This window comes from Oncorhynchus gorbuscha, linkage group LG06 (assembly GCF_021184085.1).
Source record: "Oncorhynchus gorbuscha isolate QuinsamMale2020 ecotype Even-year linkage group LG06, OgorEven_v1.0, whole genome shotgun sequence".
Lineage (NCBI taxonomy): Eukaryota > Metazoa > Chordata > Actinopteri > Salmoniformes > Salmonidae > Oncorhynchus > Oncorhynchus gorbuscha.
Genome location: NC_060178.1, coordinates 1601026 through 1621192, shown reverse-complemented (window position 1 = coordinate 1621192; position 20167 = coordinate 1601026). Strand labels below are relative to the sequence as shown.

The following is a 20167-nucleotide window of genomic DNA, read 5'->3' as shown; positions in this document are numbered from 1 at the left end:
TGGAGCAGTGGTAGACAGTGGAGCAGCAGTAGACAGTGGAGCAGCAGTAGACAGTGGAGCAGCAGTAGACAGTGGAGCAGCAGTAGACAGTGGAGCAGTGGTAGACAGTGGAGCAGCAGTAGACAGTGGAGCAGCGGTAGACAGTGGAGCATCATTACAGAACTCAATACATGGACATGGACTAAACAAAATCAGTCATCGTGAAAGAGAGATGTTCACCTGAGTCAATGTGGCAGTGTCCCATAGCGTGGACAGTGTGCTGGCTCTCTCCATTCCTCTGGCTGAAGAACTTCTGAGCCAGACTCCGGGCCGCAGGAAATGAGCTGGGATTGGTCGGCTCACACAGGTTCACCATCTCATTGGCTGTGAACAGAGCCTGGTACCCACGCTGTTCCCCCTCACCCAGCAACTGAGAGGAGGCAGAAGAGAGAAGATCAACAGGCCAATGAGAAAGCAGGAACAGAACAGACTGACTAAAGTTGACAGTTACACTTCATTCACTGTTAAATGTCACAATTCCATCTGTAGGTTCGGGTTTGGAGTCAATTCCATTTAGTTAGTTTACTACTCCCGGAATTGACCCCACCCTGCTTCAGACATGACCTCTTGACCTTCTACTCCCGGAATTGACCCCACCCTGCTTCAGACATGACCTCTTGACCTTCTACTCCTGGAATTGACCCCACCCTGCTCCAGACATGACCTCTTGACCTTCTACTCCCGGAATTGACCCCACCCTGCTCCAGACATGACCTCTTGACCTTCTACTCCTGGAATTGACCCCACCCTGCTCCAGACATGACCTCTTGACCTTCTACTCCTGGAATTGACCCCACCCTGCTCCAGACATGACCTCTTGACCTTCTACTCCCGGAATTGACCCCCACCCAGCTTCAGACATGACCTCTTGACCTTCTACTCCTGGAATTGACCCCACCCTGCTCCAGACATGACCTCTTGACCTTCTACTCCTGGAATTGACCCCACCCTGCTCCAGACATGACCTCTTGACCTGCTACTCCTGGAATTGACCCCACCCTGCTCCAGACATGACCTCTTGACCTTCTACTCCTGGAATTGACGCCACCCTGCTCTAGACATGACCTCTTGACCTTCTACTCCTGGAATTGAACCCACCCTGGTCCAGACATGACCTCTTGACCTTCTACTCCTGGAATTGACCCCACCCTGCTCCAGACATGACCTCTTGACCTTCTACTCCTGGAATTGAACCCACCCTGCTCCAGACATGACCTCTTGACCTACTACTCCTGGAATTGAATCCACCCTGCTCCAGACATGACCTCTTGACCTTCTTCACATCCCATTAGGTAGTACCTTGACATTATAGAATACTTATATCTCAACATACCTTGACCATGTCTACCAGCATCTCCAAATCAGTCAGCAGCTCCCTGACTTCCGGCTTAAACACCACAAGCTCAGCCTTCTGGACAGAGTACTTCCTGTCTGGGTCAGGTGCTGCAATCATGGATCCCTGTCCCGCTCCGAAAAGACTGTTACACGCCAGCTCGACATACAGGGAGATGCTAAAAGACACAGAAGACAGACTACAGGTTACAACACAGAACTAGAACACACTGAGGCGATCCTGACTCGCTGCAAACAGACCGTTACGCGCCAACTCAATGTAGAGCAGCGCTGTCCCCGACTAAACAAACGTAGTCAACCGAGAGCCTCCTGACCTTTCAACCAATCGATCGGTTGAAATGTTTAAACTTATATTTTTCCATATCTCTGACACATCCTATGTGTTTTGATCAAATCAAATACATTCACTGAGCTATATTATAAATTTAAGAGTCTTAAAAGTAGCCACCCTTTGCTGAACACAAAAGGATTTAAAATGGCAGAAAAATCCCTGAAGAACGTCTGTTAAATGACTAAAATGTCAAATGTAAATTGAATTCACCCTAAACAGGATGTAGAACCCACTAATCTGTGTGGATCATCATCCTCCAGACAGACACTCAGGATGTAGAACCCACTAACCTGTGTGGATCATCATCCTCCAGACAGTCAGGATGTAGAACCCTCTAACCTGTGTGGATCATCATCCTCCAGACAGTCAGTCAGGATGTAGAACCCACTAACCTGTGTAGATCATCATCCTCCAGACAGTCAGTCAGGATGTAGAACCCACTAACCTGTGTGGATCATCATCCTCCAGACAGTCAGGATGTAGAACCCTCTAACCTGTGTGGATCATCATCCTCCAGACAGTCAGTCAGGATGTAGAACCCACTAACCTGTGTAGATCATCATCCTCCAGACAGTCAGTCAGGATGTAGAACCCACTAACCTGTGTAGATCATCATCCTCCAGACAGTCAGGATGTAGAACCCACTAACCTGTGTAGATCATCATCCTCCAGACAGACAGTCAGGATGTAGAACCCACTAACCTGTGTAGATCATCATCCTCCAGACAGTCAGGATGTAGAACCCACTAACCTGTGTAGATCATCATCCTCCAGACAGTCAGGATGTAGAACCCACTAACCTGTGTGGATCATCATCCTCCAGACAGACAGTCAGGATGTAGAACCCACTAACCTGTGTGGATCATCATCCTCCAGACAGTCAGTCAGGATGTAGAACCCACTAACCTGTGTGGATCATCATCCTCCAGACAGTCAGGATGTAGAACCCACTAACCTGTGTGGATCATCATCCTCCAGACAGTCAGGATGTAGAACCCACTAACCTGTGTGGATCATCATCCTCCAGACAGTCAGGATGTAGAACCCACTAACCTGTGTGGATCATCATCCTCCAGACAGTCAGGATGTAGAACCCACTAACCTGTGTGGATCATCATCCTCCAGACAGTCAGGATGTAGAACCCACTAACCTGTGTAGATCATCATCCTCCAGACAGTCAGGATGTAGAACCCACTAACCTGTGTGGATCATCATCCTCCAGACAGTCAGTCAGGATGTAGAACCCACTAACCTGTGTGGATCATCATCCTCCAGACAGTCAGTCAGGATGTAGAACTCACTAACCTGTGTGGATCATCATCCTCCAGACAGTCAGGATGTAGAACCCACTAACCTGTGTAGATCATCATCCTCCAGACAGTCAGGATGTAGAACCCACTAACCTGTGTGGATCATCATCCTCCAGACAGTCAGGATGTAGAACCCACTAACCTGTGTGGATCATCATCCTCTAGACAGTCAGTCAGGATGTAGAACCCACTAACCTGTGTGGATCATCATCCTCCAGACAGTCAGTCAGGATGTAGAACCCACTAACCTGTGTGGATCATCATCCTCCAGACAGTCAGGATGTAGAACCCACTAACCTGTAGATCATCATCCTCCAGACAGTCAGGATGTAGAACCCACTAACCTGTGTGGATCATCATCCTCCAGACAGTCAGTCAGGATGTAGAACCCACTAACCTGTGTGGATCATCATCCTCCAGACAGTCAGGATGTAGAACCCACTAACCTGTGTGGATCATCATCCTCCAGACAGTCAGTCAGGATGTAGAACCCACTAACCTGTGTGGATCATCATCCTCCAGACAGTCAGGATGTAGAACCCACTAACCTGTGTGGATCATCATCCTCCAGACAGTCAGGATGTAGAACCCACTAACCTGTGTGGATCATCATCCTCCAGACAGTCAGGATGTAGAACCCACTAACCTGTGTGGATCATCATCCTCCAGACAGTCAGGATGTAGAACCCACTAACCTGTGTGGATCATCATCCTCCAGACAGTCAGGATGTAGAACCCACTAACCTGTGTGGATCATCATCCTCCAGACAGTCAGGATGTAGAACCCACTAACCTGTGTAGATCATCATCCTCCAGACAGTCAGGATGTAGAACCCACTAACCTGTGTGGATCATCATCCTCCAGACAGTCAGTCAGGATGTAGAACCCACTAACCTGTGTGGATCATCATCCTCCAGACAGTCAGTCAGGATGTAGAACTCACTAACCTGTGTGGATCATCATCCTCCAGACAGTCAGGATGTAGAACCCACTAACCTGTGTAGATCATCATCCTCCAGACAGTCAGGATGTAGAACCCACTAACCTGTGTGGATCATCATCCTCCAGACAGTCAGGATGTAGAACCCACTAACCTGTGTGGATCATCATCCTCTAGACAGTCAGTCAGGATGTAGAACCCACTAACCTGTGTGGATCATCATCCTCCAGACAGTCAGTCAGGATGTAGAACCCACTAACCTGTGTGGATCATCATCCTCCAGACAGTCAGGATGTAGAACCCACTAACCTGTGTAGATCATCATCCTCCAGACAGTCAGGATGTAGAACCCACTAACCTGTGTGGATCATCATCCTCCAGACAGTCAGTCAGGATGTAGAACCCACTAACCTGTGTGGATCATCATCCTCCAGACAGTCAGGATGTAGAACCCACTAACCTGTGTGGATCATCATCCTCCAGACAGTCAGGATGTAGAACCCACTAACCTGTGTGGATCATCATCCTTCAGACACTCAGTCAAGATGTAGCTGGTCTTCTCCCCTTCTTTGGTCAACCCCTGTCAATCAAATAACAATATCAAGGTCAACCCCTGTCAATCAAATAACAACATCAAGGTCAACCCCTGTCAATCAAATAACAACATCAAGGTCAACCCCTGTCAATCAAATAACAACATCAAGGTCAACCCCTGAGAATGATGTGTTTGAACAAGGCTTAAGGCTTGATTAGCGTACATAACACACAGTTCACATATAACTAAAAACAGATTGTTATTGTGACTTTGCCCCAAGGCAAGCTGAGAGAGCCCGGAGGATGAGACTAGTCTGTTGACTTACTGTAGTGGTATAGTGGATGAGGTACTGTAGTGTTACGGTGGATGAGGTACTGTAGTGGTATGGTGGTTGAGGTACTGTAGTGTTACGGTGGATGAGGTACTGTAGTGGTATGGTGGTTGAGGTACTGTAGTGGTATGGTGGTTGAGGTACTGTAGTGGTATGGTGGATGAGGTACTGTAGTGGTATGGTGGATGAGGTACTGTAGTGGTATGGTGGATGAGGTACTGTAGTGGTATGGTGGTTGAGGTACTGTAGTGGTATGGTGGATGAGGTACTGTAGTGGTATGGTGGATGAGGTACTGTAGTGTTACGGTGGTTGAGGTACTGTAGTGGTATGGTGGATGAGGTACTGTAGTGGTATGGTGGATGAGGTACTGTAGTGGTATGGTGGATGAGGTACTGTAGTGTTATGGTGGATGAGGTACTGTAGTGGTATGGTGGTTGAGGTATTGTGGTGTTATGGTGGATGAGGTATGGTGGATGAGGTACTGTAGTGTTATGGTGGATGAGGTACTGTAGTGTTATGGTGGATGAGGTACTGTAGTGTTATGGTGGATGAGGTATGGTGGTTGAGGTACTGTAGTGTTATGGTGGATGAGGTACTGTAGTGTTATGGTGGATGAGGTATGATGGTTGAGGTACTGTAGTGGTGTGGTGGTTGAGGTACTGTAGTGTTATGGTGGATGAGGTATGGTGGTTGAGGTACTGTAGTGGTATGGTGGTTGAGGTACTGTAGTGTTATGGTGGATGAGGTATGGTGGATGAGGTACTGTAGTGGTATGGTGGTTGAAGTACTGTAGTGGTATGGTGGATGAGGTACTGTAGTGTTATGGTGGATGAGGTACTGTAGTGTTATGGTGGATGAGGTATTGTGGTGTTACGGTGGATGAGGTACTGTAGTGGTATGGTGGTTGAGGTATGGTGGTTGAGGTACTGTAGTGTTATGGTGGATGAGGCATGGTGGATGAGGTACTGTAGTGGTATGGTGGATGAGGTACTGTAGTGGTATGGTGGTTGAGGTACTGTAGTGGTATGGTGGTTGAGGTATGGTGGTTGAGGTACTGTAGTGTTATGGTGGATGAGGTATGGTGAATGAGGTACTGTAGTGTTATGGTGGATGAGGTATGGTGGATGAGGTACTGTAGTGTTATGGTGGATGAGGTACTGTAGTGTTATGGTGGATGATGTATGGTGGATGAGGTACTGTTGTTATGGTGGATGAGGTATGGTGGATGAGGTACTGTAGTGGTATGGTGGATGAGGTACTGTAGTGTTATGGTGGATGAGGTACTGTAGTGTTATGGTGGATGAGGTACTGTAGTGTTATGGTGGATGAGGTATGGTGGATGAGGTACTGTAGTGGTATGGTGGTTGAGGTACTGTAGTGTTATGGTGGATGAGGTATGGTGGATGAGGTATTGTGGTGTTATGGTGGATGAGATGAGGGATGAGGTACTGTAGTGTTATGGTGGTTGAGGTACTGTAGCGGTATGGTGGTTGAGGTATGGTGGATGAGGTATTGTGGTGTTATGGTGGATGAGGTATGGTGGATGAGGTACTGTAGTGTTATGGTGGTTGAGGTACTGTAGTGGTATGGTGGTTGAGGTACTGTAGTGTTATGGTGGTTGAGGTACTGTAGTGGTATGGTGGTTGAGGTACTGTAGTGGTATGGTGGTTGAGGTACTGTAGTGGTATGGTGGTTGAGGTACTGTAGTGGTATGGTGGATGAGGTACTGTAGTGTTACGGTGGATGAGGTACTGTAGTGGTATGGTGGTTGAGGTACTGTAGTGGTATGGTGGTTGAGGTACTGTAGTGGTATGGTGGATGAGGTACTGTAGTGGTGTGGTGGTTGAGGTACTGTAGTGGTGTGGTGGTTGAGGTACTGTAGTGTTATGGTGGATGAGGTACTGTAGTGGTATGGTGGTTAAGGTACTGTAGTGGTATGGTGGTTAAGGTACTGTAGTGGTATGGTGGTTAAGGTACTGTAGTGGTATGGTGGTTAAGGTACTGTAGTGGTATGGTGGTTGAGGTACTGTAGTGTTATGGTGGATGAGGTATGGTGGATGAGGTACTGTAGTGGTATGGTGGTTGAGGTACTGTAGTGGTATGGTGGTTGAGGTACTGTAGTGTTATGGTGGGTGAGGTACTGTAGTGTTATGGTGGGTGAGGTACTGTAGTGGTATGGTGGATGAGGTATGGTGGTTGAGGTACTGTAGTGTTATGGTGGATGATGTATGATGGATGAGGTACTGTAGTGTTATGGTGGATGAGGTACTGTAGTGTTATGGTGGATGAGGTATGGTGGTTGAGGTACTGTAATGGTATGGTGGATGAGGTACTGTAGTGGTATGGTGGATGAGGTAAGGCTCATGTGGGTGTATATAATGTTGAACCTGTACAGGTTGCTCATCCCTCCAGACCATGGCCTCTCCATCACTCTCCCAGCTCAGGATGAGGTGTGGTGGATGAGGTACTGTAGTGTTATGGTGGATGAGGTGTGGTGGTTGAGGTACTGTGGTGTTATGGTGGATGAGGTACTGTGGTGGTATGGTGGATGAGGTACTGTAGTGGTATGGTGGATGAGGTACTGTAGTGGTATGGTGGATGAGGTACTGTAGTGGTATGGTGGATGAGGTACTGTAGTGGTATGGTGGATGAGGTACTGTAGTGGTGTGGTGGTTGAGGTACTGTAGTGGTATGGTGGATGAGGTAAGGCTCATGTGGGTGTATATAATGTTGAACCTGTACAGGTTGCTCATCCCTCCAGACCATGGCCTCTCCATCACTCTCCCAGCTCAGGATGAGGTGTGGTGGATGAGGTACTGTAGTGTTATGGTGGATGAGGTGTGGTGGTTGAGGTACTGTGGTGTTATGGTGGATGAGGTACTGTGGTGGTATGGTGGATGAGGTACTGTAGTGGTATGGTGGATGAGGTACTGTAGTGGTATGGTGGATGAGGTACTGTAGTGGTATGGTGGATGAGGTACTGTAGTGGTATGGTGGATGAGGTACTGTAGTGGTGTGGTGGTTGAGGTACTGTAGTGGTATGGTGGATGAGGTAAGGCTCATGTGGGTGTATATAATGTTGAACCTGTACAGGTTGCTCATCCCTCCAGACCATGGCCTCTCCATCACTCTCCCAGCTCAGGATGAGGTGTGGTGGATGAGGTACTGTAGTGTTATGGTGGATGAGGTGTGGTGGTTGAGGTACTGTGGTGTTATGGTGGATGAGGTACTGTGGTGGTATGGTGGATGAGGTACTGTAGTGGTATGGTGGATGAGGTACTGTAGTGGTATGGTGGATGAGGTACTGTAGTGGTATGGTGGATGAGGTACTGTAGTGGTATGGTGGATGAGGTACTGTAGTGGTGTGGTGGTTGAGGTACTGTAGTGGTATGGTGGATGAGGTAAGGCTCATGTGGGTGTATATAATGTTGAACCTGTACAGGTTGCTCATCCCTCCAGACCATGGCCTCTCCATCACTCTCCCAGCTCAGATGGACCTGCTTCCCTCTCCAGGAGTCTGGGATCCTCAGAGATACTTTAAACCAGCATGTCCACCATCTGTAATAAAACATTACTCATACTAGTTTGTTGGTTCTCTGGTTTGTTCGTTCTTTTGCACGCTCATTCACCAACTCACTCCACTAATTCACTCACTCAGTTACTCATTCATTCATTTGTTAATTAATTCACTCACTCACTCACTCATTCACTCACTCACTCACTCACTCACTCACTCACTCACTCACTCACTCACTCACTCACTCATTCACTCACACATTCATTCATTCACCCACTCACTCACTCACTCACTCACTCATTCACTCACTCATTCACTCACTCACTCATTCACTCATTCACCCACTCATTCACTCACTCATTCACTCACTCACTCACTCATTCACTCACTCATTCACTCACTCACTCACTCATTCACTCACTCACTCATTCACTCATTCACTCATTCACTCACTCACTCACTCATTCACTCACTCACTCATTCACTCACTCACTCATTCATGGTATTTAACCAAACATGATGGTCGAAGAGAGCTACTAAATATTCCAGTCCTTACGTAGGTCCAAAGGTATCACCAACTTGATAGGGCTCAAAGTTCAGTTTGACAGCCTCTTGGAAAGGGATCCGTTGCTGTGACAGAGACGAGGAGATGGACTCCAGGGGACAGGCGTCTCCATATAGTCTGGAAACAAGTCATGTCGTAAGAAACGTGTTTTTATATGACTCAGATCGCCACATAAAGTGCTGTCAGTGTCTCGTAACCAGATCCAGAAGGGGGATTCATTACCCAGAAAACAATAGCTATTACAAGGAGCAGTTTCTCTCTTCACCCGCGGACAATTCAAACATTTTGCACAATAAATAGAACTTCCATCTGCCCAACAAAACATTGCTACTTAGCTGGGCATATTGAGTGGGTATTGCACTTGACCGCTAGCTAAGAAATAACATTTACCTTCCCCTAAGGTTGCAGTCGGTGAAATAAATCTCAGATATGAATTTCTCAGCTCGTTCCAGAAGAGTCCGTCGGTTCTTCAGTACCGGTTGATGATACATCACTAATAATATCTCTGGTCAATGTTCGGAGAATCAATGAATTATCCACTGTTTCGTGAAGTTTAGAGAAACAACAAGGAAGGGACCATGTGGACCCGGAAGTACAATAGAAATACTATTGTATTTGCGCTGATCAGCCACTAGATGTCGCTGTTGTTAACATGTCACTAACGTTCTAGGCCGTATCTTACTGCATAGTGCACTAATAATTGTATGATATGAGTATAATATGAGAAAGAATATCAAATGTCAACATTTATTTAAACCAAAGGATTTGAAAAACCATACATATAGTTATGTTATTCATGTAAAATGAGACAACTAGCACAGAGAGACTGAGTACACCATTCCCATTACCTTTATGGTCCTTCCAAAACCAGAAGTGCCTATGTAGATGCTACATGTTATAATCTGTAGATGGTACATGTTATAATCTGTAGTTGGTACATGTTATAATCTGTAGTTGGTACATGTTCTCTCTCCTATTCTCGCTATACACCAAGTCACTTGGCTCTGTCATAACCTCACATGGTCTCTCCTATCATTGCTATGCAGACGACACACAATTAATCTTCTCCTTTCCCCCTTCTGATGACCAGGTGGCGAATCGCATCTCTGCATGTCTGGCAGACATATCAGTGTGGATGACGGATCACCACCTCAAGCTGAACTTCGGCAAGACGGAGCTGCTCTTCCTCCCGGGGAAGGACTGCCCGTTCCATGATCTCGCCATCACGGTTGACAACTCCATTGTGTCCTCCTCCTAGAGCGCTAAGAACCTTGGCGTGATCCTGGACAACAAACTGTCGTTCTCAACTAACATCAAGGCGGTGGCCCGTTCCTGTAGGTTCATGCTCTACAACATCCGCAGAGTACGACCCTGCCTCACACAGGAAGCGGCGCAGGTCCTAATCCAGGCACTTGTCATCTCCCGTCTGGATTACTGCAACTCGCTGTTGGCTGGGCTCCCTGCCTGTGCCATTAAACCCCTACAACTCATCCAGAACGCCGCAGCCCGTCTAGTGTTCAACCTTCCCAAGTTCTCTCACGTCACCCCGCTCCTCCGCTCTCTCCACTGGCTTCCAGTTGAAGCTCGCATCCGCTACAAGACCATGGTGCTTGCCTACGGAGCTGTGAGGGGAACGGCACCTCAGTACCTCCAGGCTCTGATCAGGCCCTACACCCAAATAAGGGCACTGCGTTCATCCACCTCTGGCCTGCTCGCCTCCCTACCACTGAGGAAGTACAGTTCCCGCTCAGCTCAGTCAAAACTGTTCGCTGCTCTGGCTCCCCAATGGTGGAACAAACTCCCTCACGACGCCAGGACAGCGGAGTCAATCACCACCTTCCGGAGACACCTGAAACCCCACCTCTTTAAGGAATACCTAGGATAGGATAAAGTAATCCTTCTCACCCCCCTTAAAATATTTAGATGCACTATTGTAAAGTGGTTGTTCCACTGGATGTCATAAGGTGAATGCACCAATTTGTAAGTCGCTCTGGATAAGAGCGTCTGCCAAATGACTTAAATGTAAATGTAAATGTAATGTTCTCATCACTGACTGGTACATCACTCATCACTGAGGTCGCTCTTGCTGCTGGTGATTCTCTGATCCACCTCTACACAGATGACACCATTCTGTATACTTCTGGCCCTTCTTTGGACACTGTGCTAACAAACCTCCAAATGAGCTTCAATGCCATACAACTCTCCTTCTGTGGCCTCCAATTGCTCTTAAATACAAATAAAACTAAATGCATGCTCTTCAACCGATCGCTACCTGCACCTACCCGCCTGTCCAACATCACTACTCTTGACGGCTCTGACTTAGAATATGTGGACAACTACAAATACGTAGGTGTCTGGTTAGACTGTAAACTCTCCTTCCAGACCCATATCAAACATCTCCAATCCAAAGTTAAATCTAGAATTGGCTTCCTATTTTGAAACAAAGCATCCTTCACTCATGCTGCCAAACATACCCTTGTAAAACTGACCATCCTACCAATCCTCGACTTTGGCGATGTCATTTACAAAATAGCCTCCAATACCCTACTCAACAAATTGGATGCAGTCTATCACAGTGCAATCCGTTTTGTCACCAAAGCCCCATACACTACCCACCATTGCGACCTGTACGCTCTCGTTGGCTGGCCCTCGCTTCATACTCGTCGCCAAACCCACTGGCTCCATGTCATCTACAAGACCCTGCTAAGTAAAGTCCCCCCTTATCTCAGCTCGCTGGTCACCATAGCATCTCCCACCTGTAGCACACGCTCCAGCAGGTATATATCTCTAGTCACCTCCAAAAACAATTATTTCTTTGGCCGCCTCTCCTTCCAGTTCTATGCTGCCAATGACTGAAACAAACTACAAAAATCTCTGAAACTGGAAACACTTATCTCCCTCACTAGCTTTAAGCACCAGCTGTCAGAGCAGCTCACAGAATACTGCACCTGTACATAGCCCACTTATAATTTAGCCCAAACAACTACCTCTTTCCCTACTGTATTTAATTTATTTATTTATTTTGCTCCTTTGCACCCCATTATTTTTATTTCTACTTTGCACATTCTTCCATTGCAAATCTACCATTCCAGTGTTTTACTTGCTATATTGTATTTACTTTGCCACCATGGCCTTTTTGCCTTTACCTCCCTTAACTCACCTCATTTGCTCACATCGTATATAGACTTGTTTATACTGTATTATTGACTGTATGTTTGTTTTACTCCATGTGTAACTCTGTGTTTGTGTCGAACTGCTATGCTTTATCTTGGCCAGGTTGCAAATGAGAACTTGTTTTCAACTTGCCCACCTGGTTAAATAAAGGTGAAAAAAAAAGATGATCACACTAGTAATTTTGTTGTATTTCTTGTGAAGCACAGCTAAGTGAGCATAATCATATATATATATATATTTACTGGACCAATGGCCTGCGTCTGATGGTCAGTCTGAGGGATGGTGCCTCTCACCCTCCCTCCGCCCTCCTTCCCTCCATTGAGAAAAGGGGACACAGTCTTCTAGCTGATGGTCAGTCTGAGGGGAGGGTGCAGCTGTAAGGCTGCCTCTCACCCTCCCTCCGCCCTCCTTCCCTCCGCTGAGAAAAGGGGACACAGTCTTCTAGCTGATGGTCAGTCTGAGGGGAGGGATGGTGCAGTGGTAAAGGCTGCCTCTCACCCTCCCTCCGCCCTCCTTCCCTCCACTGAGAAAAGGGGACACAGTCTTCTAGCTGATGGTCAGTCTGAGGGGAGGGATGGTGCAGTGGTAAGGCTGCCTCTCACCCTCCCTCCGCCCTCCTTCCCTCCACTGAGAAAAGGGGACACAGTCTTCTAGCTGATGGTCAGTCTGAGGGGAGGGATGGTGCAGTGGTAAGGCTGCCTCTCACCCTCCCTCCGCCCTCCTTCCCTCCACTGAGAAAAGGGGACACAGTCTTCTAGCTGATGGCGAAACTCAAGTCACACTGCATTATTTCTGCCTCGTGTACCAACTCGCGCTGTTACTCATATGACCAGAGAAAGTGAAATGTTCCTGTGCATTGGAGGCATCTTTCTACGGCATGAGGAAATTGTGATCTGAACTGTCTGATTGGCCAGCAGTAGGCCTATAGGTGCACTTGATTTTCTCTCTGGGCCTGCGGTGTCGGCGGAGTTTAACCTTCAGACAAATGAAATGGTTCAAATGGAAAACCTCCAGGCATCAGGGCTGCTGAATCAAGTGCACGAAACAATTTGTTTTTTAAGTAACAAAAGGATTTATTGTTTATTTTTTTACAGAAATGTTTGGTGATCGACCAGTTGATTGCGATTGATGACCACTGATGTAAAGTGCTGGTCCCATTTTTCATGAAATGAAATAAATGATCCCGGAATTGTTCCATACGCACCGAAAGGTTATTTCTCTATAATCTTGTACACAAATTTGATTATATCCCCATTAGTGAACATTTCTTCTTTGCCAAGACAATCCATCCACCTGACAGGTGCGGCATATCAAGAAGCTGATTAAGCGTAATCATTTCACAGGTGCACCTTGGGCAGGGAACAATAAAAGCCCACTCTAAAATGTGCAGTTTTGCAACACTACATAATGCCACAGATGTCTCAAGGTTTGAGTGAGCGTGTAATTAGCATGCTGACTGCAAGAATGTCAACCAGAGCTGTTGCCAGATAATTGAATGTTAATTTCTCTACCATAAGCCGCCTCCAACGTCGTTTTAGAGAATTTGGCAGTACATTCAACAGGCCTCTTGTATTAGACCACTTGTATTTCGTCACGTGGGCAAGTGGTTAGACGTCAACGTTGTGAACAGAGTGCCCCATGGTGGCGGTGTTGTTATGGTATGGAGAGGCATTTTAATTTTATTTATTTATTTCACCTTTATTTAACCAGGTAGGCCAGTTGAGAACAAGTTCTCATTTACAACTGCGACCTGGCCAAGATAAAGCAAAGCAGTCTGACACATACAACAACACAGAGTTACACATGGAATAAGCACACGTATAGTCAATAACACAGTAGAAAAGTCTATATACAGTGTAGTAAGATAGGGAGGTAAGGCAATAAATAGCAATACATAGTGGCGAAATAATTATAATTTAGCAATAAACATTGGAGTGAAAGATGTGTAGAAGATGAATGTGCAAGTAGAGATACTGGGGTGCAAAGGAGCAAAAAAATATATCACAATATGGGGATGACGTAGTTAGGTGGGCCATTTACAGATGGGCTGTGTACAGGTGCAATGATCGGTAAGCTGCTCTGACAGCTGATGCTTAAAGTTAGTGAGGGAGATATAAGTGTCACGCCCTGACCATAGTTCCTTTTTTATGTCTTTATTTTGGTTTGGTCAGGGCGTGAGTTGGGGTGGGCATTCTACGTTGTTTTTCTATGTTTTCTTTTCTATGTGTTTGGCCTGGTATGGTTCCCAATCAGAGGCAGCTGTCTATCGTTGTCTCTGATTGAGAACCATACTTAGGTAGCCTTTTCCCACCTGGTGTTTGTGGGTAGTTGTTTCCTGTTTTATGTTTTCACCTTTCAGGACTGTTTCGATTTTCATTTCTTACATTCACTTTGTTATTTTCGTGTTTTTGTGTTCTGTTATAATAAATAATCATGAACACTTACCACTCTGCGTTTTGGTCCGATCCTTCCTACTCCTCATCCGATGAAGACGAAGATCGTTACAATAAGTCTCCAGTTTCAGTGATTTTTATCTTTTTTTGCAGTTCGTTCCAGTCATTGGCAGCAGAGAACTGGAAGGAAAGGAGGCCAAAGGGGGAGTTGGCTTTGGGGGTGACCAGTGAGATATACCTGCTGGAGTGCGTGCTACAGGTTGGTGTTATCGTAACTAGTGTGCTGAGATAAGTTTGGTGGGTTTGGTGACGAATATGAAGCGAGAGCCAGCCAACGAGAGCATACAAGGTGCAGTGGTGGGTAGTATAAGGGGCTTTGCTGACAAAACGGATGGCACTGTGATAGACTGCATCCAATTTGCTGAGTAGAGTGTTGGAGGCTATTTTGTAAATTACATCGCCAAAGTTAAGGATTGGTAGGAATGTCAGTTTTACAAGGATATGGTTGGTAGCATGAGTGAAGGATGCTTTGTTGTGAAATAGGAAGCCGATTCTAGATTTCATTTTGGATTGGAGATGCTTAATGTGAGTCTGGAAGAAGTATACAGAACGGTGTCGTCTGCGTAGAGGATCAGAGAATCACCAGCAGCAAGAGCGACATCATAAGCTACGAACACAATTGCATTTTATCGATGGCAATTTGAATGCACAGAGATACCGTGATGAGATCCTGAGGGCCATTGTCGGGCCATTCATCCAACACCATGTTTCAGCTTGATAAAGTACGGCCCCATGTTCTGGAAGCTGAAAATGTCCCAGTTCTTCCATGGCCTGAATACTCACCAGACATTTCACCCATTGAGCATGTTTGGGATGCTCTGGAACAATGTGTACGACAGCTTGTTCCAGTTAGGGCCAATATCCACTTCACACACAGCCATTGAAGAGTGGGACAACATTCCACAGGCCACAATCGGCAGCCTGATCAACTCTATGTGAAGGAGGTGTGTTGTGCTGCATGAGGCAAATGGTGGTGACACCAGATACTGACTGGTTTTCTGATCCACATCCCTACCTAGGTATCTGTGACTAACAGATGCATATCTGTATTCCCAGTCCTCTGAAATCCATAGATTAGTGCCTAATACATTTATTTAAATTGACTGAAAACCTTCTCTGAACTGTAACTCAGTAAAACCTTTTTGAAGTTGTTGTATGTTGCGTTAAAAGTTTTGTTCAGTATAGTTTTAATAATCAGATTCTTCTTAAAAATAATAATCACTCAGATGTTTACAAAAATATAACGCAAAGTAACAAGGACCCAATATGGTCCCGCTTGAAATGACATGCATCTCATTAAGGCTTCAGAAAGCCTTCATAAACACACTACATCAATGTGTCACAAAGCATCTATTACTGTATGTCATGCTCTATAAAGGCTTTATAAAGGGTGGCATAACTGTGGGACATAACCATTAATGTCAAATTTAACATAACCCATTAGGTCAAATATGACATAAACCTGTGCTTTATAAAGGGTGGCATAAGCAACGCTGAATAAAGGCCTTGTAAATTATATTACATTGAGGGTTTACAAAGTATTCATAACCCTGTCATGCATCTTGGTAGAGCATTTCAACACCAGGACAGTGGGTTCAATTCCCGGGTCCACACATACGTAGAAATGTATTCACACGTGACTGTAAGTCGCTTTGGCTCAAAGTGTCTGCAAAATAGCATATATTACTTTAAAGCATTTCTAGCATTGTCCAGCTTCAATCGCTCCTGGGTGCAGAGTCAATATTGGACCTGACCTCAACTTTACCCAAAATGCTGTGCTGCAGGATGACACTCCAAAGTTGGAAGGCCTTTTAAAATATTTGTTTGCAAAATTCAGTTTTTCCCCCAAATTCCGTTCTCTGTTTTCCAGGTTTCTGATTTTCCCAAATGTTTTGTGGTTCCACCCGTTTTCACACTTAAAGACCTGACTGGGTCCAGCACCATGGATAGTTATATTGTTCTGTTAAAGACCTGACTGGGTCCAGCACCATGGATAGGTATATTGTTCTGTTAAAGACCTGACTGGGTCCAGCACCATGGATAGTTATATTGTTCTGTTAAAGACCTGACTGGGTCCAGCACCATGAGGTATGGATCGATTTTGTTGTGTTTTGTGGAGGAACATGTAACTTGGTTCGAGACCAATTAAAGACACTTTAATTTCTGGTACAGTACAGGGACATGATACTTCAGTGCTGCAGCAAACTACAGTGGTACAGTAGACTACAGTGGTACAGTAGACAACAGTGGTACAGTAGACAACAGTAGACAACAGTGGTACAGTAGACTACAGTGGTACAGTAGACAACAGTGGTACAGTAGACAACAGTAGACTACAGTGGTACAGTAGACTACAGTAGACTACAGTGGTACAGTAGACTATAGTGGTACAGTAGACAACAGTAGACTACAGTGGTACAGTAGACTACAGTGGTACAGAAGACAACAGTAGACTACAGTGGTACAGTAGACTACAGTGGTACAGAAGACAACAGTAGACTACAGTGGTACAGTAGACTACAGTAGACTACAGTGGTACAGTAGACAACAGTAGACTACAGTGGTACAGTAGACTACAGTGATACAGTAGACAACAATAGACTACAGTGGTACAGTAGACTACAGTGGTACAGTAGACTACAGTAGACTACAGTGGTACAGTAGACTACAGTGGTACAGTAGACAACAGTAGACAACAGTGGTACAGTAGACTACAGTGGTACAGTAGACTACAGTAGACTACAGTGGTACAGTAGACTACAGAAGACTACAGTGGTACAGTAGATTACAGTGGATTACAGTGGTACAGTAGACTACAGTGGCACAGTAGACAACAGTAGACTACAGTGGTACAGTAGACTACAGTGGTACAGTAGACTACAGTAGACTACAGTGGTACAGTAGACTACAGTGGTACAGTAGACTACAGTAGACTACAGTAGACTACAGTGGTACAGTAGACAACAGTAGACTACAGTGGTACAGTAGACTACAGTGGTACAGTAGACAAGAGAACACTACAGTGGTACAGTAGACTACAGTAGACAACAGAAGACTACAGTGGTACAGTAGACTACAGTAGACTACAGTAGACTACAGTGGTACAGTAGACTACAGTGGTACAGTAGAGTACAGTAGACTACAGTGGTACAGTAGACTACAGTGGTACAGTAGACTACAGTAGACTACAGTGGTACAGTAGACAACAGAAGACTACAGTAGACTACAGTGGTACAGTAGACTACAGTAGACGACAGTGGTACAGTAGACAACATAAGACTACAGTGGTACAGTAGACTACAGTAGACGACAGTGGTACAGTAGACAACATAAGACTACAGTGGCACAGTAGACTACAGTAGACTACAGTGGTACAGTAGACGACAGTGGTACAGTAGACAACATAAGACTACAGTGGTACAGTAGACAACATAAGACTACAGTGGTACAGTAGACTACAGTGGTACAGTAGACTACAGAAGACTACAGTGGTACAGTAGACTACAGAAGACTACAGTGGTACAGTAGACTACAGTGGTACAGTAGACTACAGTAGACTACAGTGGTACAGTAGACTACAGTAGACTACAGTAGACTACAGTGGTACAGTAGACTACAGTGGTACAGTAGACTACAGTAGACTACAGTGGTACAGTAGACTACAGTAGACTACAGTGGTACAGTAGACTACAGTAGACTACAGTAGACTACAGTGGTACAGTAGACTACAGTGGTACAGTAGACTACAGTAGACTACAGTGGTACAGTAGACTACAGTAGACTACAGTAGACGACAGTAGATTACAGTGGATTACAGTGGTACAGTAGACTACAGTAGACTACAGTAGACTACAGTGGTACAGTAGACTACAGTGGTACAGTAGACTACAGTAGACTACAGTGGTACAGTAGACTACAGTAGACTACAGTAGACGACAGTAGATTACAGTGGATTACAGTGGTACAGTAGACTACAGTAGACTACAGTAGACTACAGTGGTACAGTAGACTACAGTGGTACAGTAGACTACAGTAGACTAAAGTGGTACAGTAGACAAGAGAACACTACAGTGGTACAGTAGACTACAGTAGACTAAAGTGGTACAGTAAACAAGAGAACACTACAGTGGTACAGTAGACTACAGTAGACTACAGTGGTACAGTAGACAAGAGAACACTAAAGTGGTACAGTAGACTACAGTAGACTACAGTGGTACAGTAGACTACAGTGGTACAGTAGACAAGAGAACACTACACTGGTACAGTAGACTACAGTAGACAAAAGAAGACTACAGTGGTACAGTAGACTACAGTGGTACAGTAGACTACAGTGGTACAGTAGACTACAGTAGACTACAGTGGTACAGTAGACTACAGTAGACTACAGTGGTACAGTAGACAACAGAAGACTACAGTGGTACAGTAGACTACAGTGGTACAGTAGACTACAGTAGACTACAGTAGATCACAGAAGACAATAGTGGTACAGTAGACTACAGTGGTACAGTAGACTACAGTGGTACAGTAGACAACAGAAGACTACAGTGGTACAGTAGACTACAGTAGACTACAGTGGTACAGTAGACTACAGTAGACTACAGTAGACTACAGTGGTACAGTAGACAACAGTAGACTACAGTGGTACAGTAGACTACAGTGGTACAGTAGACAAGAGAACACTACAGTGGTACAGTAGACTACAGTAGACAACAGAAGACTACAGTGGTACAGTAGACTACAGTAGACTACAGTAGACTACAGTGGTACAGTAGACTACAGTGGTACAGTAGAGTACAGTAGACTACAGTGGTACAGTAGACTACAGTGGTACAGTAGACTACAGTAGACTACAGTGGTACAGTAGACAACAGAAGACTACAGTAGACTACAGTGGTACAGTAGACTACAGTAGACGACAGTGGTACAGTAGACAACATAAGACTACAGTGGTACAGTAGACTACAGTAGACGACAGTGGTACAGTAGACAACATAAGACTACAGTGGCACAGTAGACTACAGTAGACTACAGTGGTACAGTAGACGACAGTGGTACAGTAGACAACATAAGACTACAGTGGTACAGTAGACAACATAAGACTACAGTGGTACAGTAGACTACAGTGGTACAGTAGACTACAGAAGACTACAGTGGTACAGTAGACTACAGAAGACTACAGTGGTACAGTAGACTACAGTGGTACAGTAGACTACAGTAGACTACAGTGGTACAGTAGACTACAGTAGACTACAGTAGACTACAGTGGTACAGTAGACTACAGTGGTACAGTAGACTACAGTAGACTACAGTGGTACAGTAGACTACAGTAGACTACAGTGGTACAGTAGACTACAGTAGACTACAGTAGACTACAGTGGTACAGTAGACTACAGTGGTACAGTAGACTACAGTAGACTACAGTGGTACAGTAGACTACAGTAGACTACAGTAGACGACAGTAGATTACAGTGGATTACAGTGGTACAGTAGACTACAGTAGACTACAGTAGACTACAGTGGTACAGTAGACTACAGTGGTACAGTAGACTACAGTAGACTACAGTGGTACAGTAGACTACAGTAGACTACAGTAGACGACAGTAGATTACAGTGGAT

At 45.3% G+C, this 20167-nt stretch overlaps 1 protein-coding gene across 3 annotated transcripts in view; it reads right to left on the bottom strand.

Annotated features, from left to right (window-relative positions):
* The window catches only part of man2c1 (mannosidase, alpha, class 2C, member 1), an 80629-nt gene extending 71114 nt beyond the window's left edge, over positions 1-9515 (bottom strand). For 2 of the 3 annotated variants that reach the window (XM_046352122.1, XM_046352123.1), the window contains exons 1-6: positions 9315-9515; positions 8916-9041; positions 8277-8400; positions 4485-4555; positions 1373-1550; positions 220-409 (exon numbers count right to left, since the gene is read on the bottom strand). In XM_046352122.1, coding sequence (XP_046208078.1) covers positions 220-409; positions 1373-1550; positions 4485-4555; positions 8277-8400; positions 8916-9041; positions 9315-9415 — 790 coding nt within the window. In that variant the 5' untranslated portion in view covers positions 9416-9515. Of the gene's footprint in view, positions 1-219; positions 410-1372; positions 1551-4484; positions 4556-7229; positions 7281-8276; positions 8401-8915; positions 9042-9314 lie in introns of those variants that run through there. The other variant, XM_046352124.1, reaches the window with a different exon arrangement.
* Positions 9516-20167: the final 10652 nt, after the last annotated feature.